General features: G+C 49.1%; 1 protein-coding gene across 7 annotated transcripts in view; it reads right to left on the reverse strand.

The window, feature by feature from the left end:
• LOC138165362 (sodium/glucose cotransporter 4-like) overlaps positions 1-7,222 on the reverse strand; it is a 21,921-nt gene extending 14,699 nt beyond the window's left edge. Inside the window, exons 1-4 of one of the 7 annotated variants that reach the window (XM_069093620.1) lie at positions 6,997-7,204; positions 4,587-4,639; positions 3,470-3,668; positions 2,750-2,821 (exon numbers count right to left, since the gene is read on the reverse strand). In XM_069093620.1, the coding sequence (XP_068949721.1) occupies positions 2,750-2,821; positions 3,470-3,592 (195 nt within the window). In that variant the 5' untranslated portion in view covers positions 3,593-3,668; positions 4,587-4,639; positions 6,997-7,204. Of the gene's footprint in view, positions 1-2,749; positions 2,822-3,469; positions 3,692-4,586; positions 4,640-6,958 lie in introns of all 7 variants that reach the window. The other 6 variants (XM_069093617.1, XM_069093619.1, XM_069093621.1 and 3 more) reach the window with 6 other exon arrangements.
• Between the last annotated feature and the right edge of the window lie 2,547 nt (positions 7,223-9,769).

A 9,769-nucleotide genomic window follows, 5' to 3' on the forward strand; every position in this document is an offset into this window, starting at 1 on the left:
AGAGAGAGAGAGAGAGAGAGAGAGAGAGAGAGAGAGAGAGAGAGAGAGAGAGAGAGAGAGAGAGAGAGAGAGAGAGAGAGAGAGAGAGAGAGAGAGAGAGAGAGAGAGAGAGAGAGAGAGAGAGAGAAAGTCAGAGGGAGACAGTGAGAGAGAGAGAGAGAGAAAGTCAGAGGGAGACAGTCAAGGAAAGAGAGAGCATGCCTAGCTGTTTTGAGGATTATGAAGTCCTGGGCAAGAAACTGAAGTTCTTTGGGCATTGGTATCCTCATTACTCTTGCTCATTGACAGCAGGGGTGCAAAACAGAAGATTTTGCCAGTTGAAAAGATGGTGTCTGAGGTTCCCATTAATTTTCACAACTAGAAGTAATCTCCCCTCTCCAAATTCTGAGACCACTCTGCTTATATTTTCATAATAGCCCTGCAATTCTGTCTTGTATTAAAGATCTGATGTGTGTTTCTTCTTGACCAGACTACAAGCACCTTGAGGGTGGGGACTACATATCCCTCAGAGTCTAGTTGCAATTAGTGGTCATTGAGTAAATGGTTTTTTTTTAATGGTATATGACATATGAAATGGGATTTGGATTTTTGAACCCAAACTTGAATGAGGAGAGTAGTGTGCCCTTAGCACATCCTTAGGGATGGAGTCACCCAACAAGAGACAGTGAAAACATTTTTTCCTGGAGTTTTATTATTCTAATCAAGAACGTATAAACTTGAGGCGGCTAGGTGGTGCAGTAAATAGAGCACCAGCCCTGGAATCAGGAGAACCTCAGTTCAAATCCGGCCTTAGACACTCAGACAACACAAAAAAACTAACCTTGTGACCTTGGGCAAGTCACTTAACCCCAATTGCCCTCCGAAAAGCAAAAAAAAAAAGGTATAAACTAAAAAAGACAGAGATGGAGAATATTACCTGAAGAGATCTCGCAAACCTGATTATCTATCTATGTATGTATGTATGTATCTATCTATCTATCTATCTATCTGTCTGTCTGTCTGTCTGTCTGTCTGTCTATCTACCTGTCTATCTATCTCCATAACTCTATCCACATCTTCCTTCCTTCCTTCCTTCCTTCCTTCCTTCCTTCCTTCCTTCCTTCCTTCCTTCCTTCCTTTCTTTCTTTCTTTCTTTCTTTCTTTCTTTCTTTCTTTCTTTCTTTCTTTCTTTCTTTCTTTCTTTCTTCCGTCCATCAAGCAAGGTGCTAGGCCAAGGTAGGATGGGTGGCACAGTGGGAGAGGTCTTTTGTTTGGAGTCAGAAGTCTGGGAGTCAGTGCCTGGCACAGAGTGGATACTTAATAAAATCTTATTGATTGATTAATCAACCTGGGTTCAAATGCTACTTCTGATACTTATTAGCTATATCGGTCAGTCAATAAACATTTATTAAGCAAATGCCAGGCATTGTACTAAGCTCCAGGGACACAAAGAAAGGTGAAAATGACCCAAAGAAAAATACAAAAAAAGAGAAAAAGAAGACAGCTCTGCCCTCTGGGGGCTTAAAATCTAAAGGGGAATCAATAAGCTAACAGCTATGCACAAATAAGGTATAGACAGGCTGCGTTAGAGAGAATCAAGAGAAGGAAGGCACCAGCATTCAGGGGATTTGAAAAGGCCTCTTGTGGAAGTGACCTTAAGCAGTCACACTCTGCCTCATTATAATTCCATTTCTTTATCTGTAGAGTGACAGAGTTGGAATAAATGATCTCTCAGGGCCCTTCTAGCTGCAAGGCCTAGGAGATGCTAAACACACATTATGTCTCAGGTTCAGGGAGGCCTTTGGCTCCTTGTGAACAAAATAGAGAAATGGGACTAAACAGTAGGACCGTTAGCTGGGCTGATGACTGGATGAAAGAGGATCGTCCTGAATGGTTCTATGGCAACTTGGAAGGAGGTCTCCATTGAAGTGCCCCAGGGATCTGTGCTTGCCTCTGTTCTGTTGAACATTTTTATTGATGATTAGGAGGCATGCTCATCAGATTTGCAGATGAAACAAAGCTGGGAGGCATAACTAACAGAGTCAGGATTTTAAAAGGCTGTTGAGAGGCTAGAGCACTGGGTTAGATCTATTTAGATGAAATTCAACAGGAAAAACAAAATCTTTGCACTTGGGTACCAGACATCTTTGCAAGTATGAGGCAGTAGTTGTTCTGTGAAAGATCTGAGGGTGTTAGTGGACCACAAGCTTAATATGAGTCAGCAATGGGATAGAGCTGTATAAAAAGCTAATTCTATCTTGGGCTGCATTCAGAGAGGCAGAGCTTCTGGGAGGAAGGAGAGGCCATCCCACTCCTCTTTGGCTTGGTCTGGAGCACTGTGCTAAGTTATGGGTGCTATCATGGATAGATGGAGACTTCCAGAGGAGGGTGAGCAGGGGGATATCTAGCTTGTGCCCTTGTGTGTGTACTGTAGGAAAATCTTCCCTTGGGACCTCCTGTGTGAGCTGTCTGGTTATGAGGGTGCTTTGTTCAACTAATGCTGATCCCCCTGGCACATGTACTTGGCTTTGTGTGAGAGACCTCTTCCCTGGGGGACCTCTGAATCCTGACATAGAAACACCCTAAGTTTAAGTCACAGTCCAGGCCTGGCCCTTGCTAGAGGTCGACAGTTTCCCTCTAAGCCAGCCCTGAGAGATGGGAGAAACAGGCCTGGAGAGGTCACACAGCACACAGGGCAGAAATCAGCATCGACACCCAGCTGGTCCCATACTGCCTACCTGGGACATCACAGAGAAAGAACCGGACTTACCGGCCACCAAGTCATGGACCTCCCAGCCAAGAAATAGCCCCCAATGGTGCTTCTGCTGGCCCGGAGGGAGGACTGGAAAGGAAGGATCCAGAGATGAGCTGACCAGAGCCAAGGCCTCCCCTTCCCTCTCTGAGCTCCCAAAACAAGCCATGCACCCAGCAGGATCACACTTGCCTTCTCCTCTGCCCTTTCCCTGTCTCCTGACTTCTCTTCCCCACCACTCATCCCAGGAACTCTTTACCTCTTCTCCCTTTCAAAACCTGGTTTAAGATTTTAATTTTCTCGTTTCTATCTCAAATGTGTTCCTTGTGTGTCAAAGTGGAAACTTTATACCCTCTCTCTTCCCTTTCCTCCTACAGTTTAGGGGGAAGGGGAGGCCCAGCAAGTGCATGCTGATTGACTGATCACTCTGTAACCTCCAGCAAGTCCCTCCCTCTCTCTAGGCCTCAGTTTCCCTCTCTGGGAAAGTGAGACTGAACGATCACTAAGGCTTCTCCCAACTCTGACCTTCTATGTGCTATCCCAAGACAGAGGCTGATATCTAGACTGATTCAATCATCCCAACTTCCAAATTATCCACAGACCGACCTCGGCCCTGTGAATCCCACTGGGCGAGTGTCCAGCTATGGAATGATGGCCCTGTGCCAACCCCCAGTCCCTTTGCCCCAGACATGCCTCCTTCCCCCCAGCCCCTCCCAGCCCCCAGGGGCCCAGGCTTACCCAAATCCCCAATGCCAGGATGAAGACAAAGTATGACACCACCACCAGGATGTCATAGATATTGAGAATGGCTCTAGCCTCCTGCTGAGGCTCCACTGAGGCGTCCTGAGCTCCTGCCTCCATCTCCCACAGTGCCCGTGGGGCTTAGGGCCAAGGTGGACTTTGAGGTGCACCCAAGCCAGCAGCCTCCATTCAGCACCTGTAATCATTAATCAGCCCTATCTGGGAGGGAGAATGCTCAGGGTGGGGCTGAGAGTTGTGGATCCAATCTCCTGGCCAGCCAGGGTCCTCCCTCCTCAGCCCTGGAGGCAGCCCAAGGAGGAAAAGCGAGCAAAAGGAAGGAAGGAGAAGGGGAGGAGGAAAAGAGAGAGAAGAGGGCAGCAGGAAAAGAGAAATAGAAGGAAGAAGAGGGAGAAAGGAAAAGGAGAGAAGTGAGGAGAGAGGAGGAAAGAGGAGGAGGGAAGGAAGAGGCAGGAGAGACAGAGACAAAGACAGAGAGAGATAGAGACAGAAATAGAGAGACGAGAGAGACAGAGAGAGAGGGAGAAAGTGAAAGAGGATCAGGAGAAAGAAGAGGGGAAGGAGGAGAAAGGAAAAGAAAGAGAAAGGAAGGGGAGAGAAAGAACAGGGGAGAGGATTAAGGAGAGAGCAGAAGAGAGAAGAGGAGAAAGGAGAGAGAAGAGCAGGAGGAAAAGGGAAGAAGAGGAGGAAGGGAAAAGGGGGTGAACAGAAGAGGGAAAGGAGGAGGAAGAGAGAGGAGGAGGAGAGAAAGATCACAAAATCTTGAGAAAGGCAGATTAGTGGAACGGCCAAAGGGCTTTGTTTAGCACTATTATTTGCCAGGAAAACTGTACAGGAATCTGGGGACTGATGAACCACAGAGGTGGGGGTCTATGGCTGTGGAATATTGAATATTGCATAAACTGTCATACACAGCCAATGTGTTGATTGGTTTTTCTGAAAGCTTTTTTTTGTCTTTGTTTCAAAGTTTTATTGGTTGTGAGGAGAGGGTTGCACTTTATTTAAATTAAGAAAAAGCCCACAGTCAATGAAAGCAAGGATGAATGATGCTTATCCAGAGCTATGTTTAGTAGAATATCCTTTGTCCCACACATACCTTTATTAAGCACCTACTTCATGCCCAGTCCTGTGCTGAGGCTTTCCAGAATCCTTGGGTTACAAGAATGAAGGATGAACAACAGGGTAGAAGGCAAATTTCTACTGAGATTCTGGGCCCTTGCTATTTTACTGAAAGTTTAGGGACCTGGTTTAATGACCTAAGGACCCACTCCCTGCATGGTACCTGGGCCCTAGAGGCCCAGGATTATTTGAGGGCCTATGTTCTGAATCCTGGCTCTGCTTCTTGTGACCAGTGTGACCTTGGGAGAATTCCTTTTCCTACCTGGACCTCAGTTTCTTCCTTTGTAAAATGAAGGGACTGGATTAGATAGGGTCTAAGGTCTCTTCCCAATTCAAAAGCATATAATTTGGGATCAAGGATTACTTACTAGTCCTGTGATTTCCATTTACTATAAGTGTACTTTTAATTTCTGGCTTCCAGTTTCCCTCTCTGTAAAAAGGCCATAATGATCCTTCCACCAGACTCATAAAATCAAGATGAGATGGATGATGGATGAGAAAGCATTTCAAAAGAACTGTATGAATCTGAGTGTAGGAGACTTGGTGTATGAACATCCCCATACCCCCAGCTCAGTCAGGGAAGCTCCAGCAGGAAAAGTCAAATAATGAGGTGTTAAGTATAAAGATGAAATCCCCCTTCCCCCATGCCCTTAAGAAGTGTAAGTGAGGGCAGCTGACAAGCCATGCCTTTATGAAGTGTGAAGGGGTTTTCTTTGATAGAATAGGAAACTGGCCACTACCTTGATGGCCCTTAAAAAAAAGCTGTTCTGAAGCTCTGAAGTCAATTCAAGCAGGAGATATCAGTCAAAAAGGAAACCAGCCCCCTGAGATTTTCACCTCGTTCGGGTGGAGATATTTCTCTCTTATTTCTATTACTCCCCTCTCCCCCCCACCCAGGTAATTGGCCACGGTGCTTCCTTCCTAGTGAAACTACTTATCTAGCAGGAGATAACATCAGGAAACAGGGGCACACACCCTCCAGACAAATTGGAACCCAGAGAGTCTGAAGCAGTAGCTGGAACCAGGAAGCAAGAAAGGGAGTTTCTGGCAGCAGAGAAGAGAGTTGACTCAAAATAGAATGAGCCCTAGCAATCTGGCTTGGGAAAGGAACAAACCCTGGAAGTCCTGCTGGGACATCTGCCTGCCCAGCAGAGATACTGTGCCAAGGGGAAGCAGCCTGAGGACTCCCCAAATAGTGAATGGAGAACGCGTGTAGGCCTCAGGGGGACATTTGTCTTACAAAGTCAGTCAGGGGCAGAGAGAAATAAATAGGTTCCAGGTCAGATTGGGAGGATGGACAAAGACAAAAAGAACTATTGGCTATTCTTGAGGGGGTGGGAGGGGCGGGGGCAGGTTGGAAGCAAGAAGGCTGACTGGTCATTCCCTGGAAGTCTTGCCCTGCTCCCCTCCCTCCAAACCCCCTTATCACCTGTTCCCTCAGCCTAGGCTCTACCTGTGGAAATCCTGCCTGACTTCCCAGGTCTGTTTCAGGTGCCTCCTTGCTTCGTAAGGCCTTCACCAAAGAAGAGAAATCAGAGACCATCTAGTCCAGCCCCACCCCACTTCTCTCCATTTTACAGAAGTGGAAAATGAGGCTTCAAGAGGGGAAATCATTTGCCCAGGGTCACACAGTGACTCTCCAATTCAGGATTCAAACTCAGGTCTTCCTGACTCCAAGGGCACTGCTTTAACCAGACAAAGAAGCAGGCCCCTGTCTCAGGATCCCACAGCTGGCTTTGCAATGTTATTTGGCACCTGCCCCAGGACCGCAGCTCTCTGGGGGAGCTAGGAGGTGGCTGGGGGCATTCTTTTGCCAGACTTCTAAGCAGGGGTGGGAGGGGAAAGTGCTCTGTAATCTGCCAGGTGGGATGGGTGAGGGGATTGCAAGGAGCCAGCACTTATTTCTGTCCTCCCCCCTCCACTCTATCCCCTGCATAGGGTCAAAGCTTAGGAAGTCTTGGTTCATTGAATAACTGAGCAGGAGTTTCAGAGAGGCCCCTCTGGGCTTCTTCTCCCTGCCCCCTCCCAAGGGGAACCACTGAAAAGGGGAGGAAGAAGAGACAGAGGGAGACAGGGAGACAGGGAGACAGGACCACAGAGCCAGACCCAAGAGGGAAAGAGAGAGGAGATTTAGAGAGGATGGTAGAACTGGGGAGAGAGATGGAGTGAATGAGCGGGAGAGATGGAGGAAGGAAGAGGGGGAAAGACTGATAAAAATGGAGACAGACAGACAGACAGACAGACAGAGAAAGAAAAAGACACCAGGACAGAAGGGAGAAATGGAAACAGAGTCCTGACATCCTAGAAAGAGACACACCTGCCCCCCCCTCCCCCAGGGCACTCTCCTACCTGCAGGGCCCCAATGGATCCCAGCTCTCCTTTCTCACCAGAAGGGAACTTTGACTGGCCTGCCTCTGGGGCCCTTTGCTGCAGCCAGGCTGAGCTTGGAGCTGCTAGATGGCATTTCTCTGAAGTATCTCTGAAGGACCAGCAGGTGAAGCAGAGGAGGGAGGCCCATTCCGGTCTGACCAGTTCCTGTCTGCCAACCAGAGGGCTTGCCTGGGAGGGCCGAAGGGAAGGGGCGTTCTGCACCACTGAGGCCTCATGGTTGTCATCTTGGGAAAAGTTTGGGCCAGCCAACTGTCCTCCTACACTTTCCTGTAAGGTACTGATGCCAGGCGGTGGCCTTGGGAGGGCCGTCTAGGCAAGGGCCCTGGGAAACAGGTTTCCCGGCTTCCTAGGGGGTGGATCGGGTCAGGAATGAAGGCAGGGGAGGAAAGGCCCCAGCTCCTCCTCTAGGACTGACACTCACACACACACACACACATGCACAGATGGTGTGCCACATATCCCAATCTACTAGGCTGGCTTTTTCCCGCTTTTAGGGGACAGAGAGAACATGCCATTTCACTGGGCTCTCTCCATTATCTCCTGGTCTCTGCCTGCATGGAAAGGAGGGAAACACCACTCTGTCCACCTCTGACCAAGGACCCTTTGGCCTGAGCTGTCCAAGGCCCTGAGAGGACCCACCCTCAGGTCAGAGCCGTAGCCCTCTTGAACACATGCCTACCTGGTTGTACCCTCCCCATCCCTGTGACCCTGAACCTCCCTTTGGTCACATCTTTGTACAAACCCTGGTCTTCAGACCTCACTACTCTTCTTTATTTGAAAGCCCTTCATGGCCCGTCAACGTCTCACCGTCCAGCTGCCCCATCTGTGGTGGTGTCTGGAATGCCTCCTCCATAGGCAACAAACTTGCTTTCATCCTAAATCTTTTCCTTTCTGCTCTTTCCACATCTGGTTCTCACTGAGACTTGGTTTCCTCCTGATGGCACGGCATCCCTGGCTGCTCTTTCTAGCACTGGGTGCCTTATCAATCATTTCCTTTGGCTCCCTGGTCATCACACTTCCAGGGTCCCCCTCTCCCGGCATCCCTCAGTCACCTCTCCTCCTTTGAGGCTCACTCAGTCCGTACTGACCACCCAGTCACTACAGCCCTCCAGGACTCTCCCCTTCTTTCCTCTATAAGCCTGTGCCTGGCTCAGGGCCTCTCTCCTCCCCAGCCCCTGTGCTCATGCTAGGATACTTCAGCCTACATATCAATGCTCCCTCAAACACCTGTCTCCCAGTTCTTCACCTTGTTCATTTCCCATGACCTTCTCTTCCACCCCACCTCGGAGATGGCCTCCCCTCCATCTGGCTATCAGCCACCCTAGATCATGTTAGCCTTGTGGAGGAGGGACTTTAAATCATGGTGCACCACTCTGGGTCTGGAAGGGCATGTGGAAAGTGCTATGGGAGGGACCATATTCACTGGAATGTCAAAGGGTTGCCCCAATGGCAGCCCTGAGTACCCGCCCTTTGAAAGGAAATTCCTGTGGGTTCCTTGGGCATTTTTGCCATCAGTCCCTGATGCCATGTGTTTTCTGCATCTGTGGATGGGAGAGTGAGTAGGTCACATCTTTTGCCTTTTTCTTGGGTGAAATAAAGCTACTGCCTTCTCGTGTGCTTTCTTTAATGATTGTGCTGGAGCTGGGGACTCCTTTCTCCCGTATTTGGGGAGCTCATGCTCCACCTAAGTGATATTTGGAGATTTTTCCCAGAGTAAACTCTGGACTGGAACAAGGACACAAAAGAGAAAAGAGTCCCTTTGGGAGAATCAGACCTGGTTGCTGTGAGCTCAGAGTCTTGGAAATGGGGCACCAGGCCTGTGTTCCATAGACCAGAATGTGCATGGGGTGGTGCAAGGCAGGAGAGGTCAATGGGAGGACCCCCGACTGGAGTCAGCAGACCTGAATTCTAGTTCTGGTTCTGCCCTTAGCTTGATTGGTGCTTCTCTGTAAAATGGGACTGACCAATCTTGTCCTCCTGACCTGGGGCTTAGAATCCCTGGCTTCCTTGAAGACTCACCTTAAACGCTACCTCCACCAGGAAGGAGGTGGTGCCCCATTTGCCCCCAATGTTCCCCCCTGCTCAGCTGTTAGTGCCTTCCCCTCTCAGATTGCTTCCCACTGACACTTCTCATGTCTTGTATGTGGCTAGACATTTTCATGTCTCCCTCCATTAGAATGCAAGCACCTTGAGGGAAAGGATCATGATTTTTGCCCATATTTGCACCATAGGAAAGGCTCACCCAAGACTTGTTCATTGATTGGTTAATTAAAGGATTTGGAAATATTTAGATCTAGGAGACCCTTTGGTGGTCATTTGGTCTAATCCCATTGTTTTACCAAAAAGAAAACTGAGACCCATAGAGGGAATGGGACTTGTCCAAGGTCATATACTAAGTCAGTGGCTAAGCTGAGAATAGAACCTGGTACTCCTGCCTCCCAGGCTCCTTCCCTTGGTGCCTTGACTTTCAAGTGGCTCTATGTGGAATATCATCCCTTTGTGATCTCTGAGAAGGAGTTTGCTGACAGCACCTTGAGTCCTGGGATTGATGTGTCTGGGGATTGACAGGTGAGAGAAGCCAGCTTTCGATGGAGTGACCTTTGGAGCAGCTTGGGTGTGGTCTGGAGCTGTGGTGGCTGAGGTCAGGCCTCGGGGGCGATCTGGGGCCCAGATGGGGCCAGACACAGGAGGGAAGAATACCCCAAAGCCAGGGAAAGCCTTCAAGCCTGGGGCTAGTGGACTCCACCGGCCCTGGGGCGGAGACCTGGG

The sequence above is a fragment of the Petaurus breviceps genome, unplaced genomic scaffold (assembly GCF_028583685.1).
Source record: "Petaurus breviceps papuanus isolate PSGF00001 unplaced genomic scaffold, PetGlider_PUasm1.0 208, whole genome shotgun sequence".
Classification (NCBI taxonomy): Eukaryota; Metazoa; Chordata; class Mammalia; order Diprotodontia; family Petauridae; genus Petaurus; species Petaurus breviceps.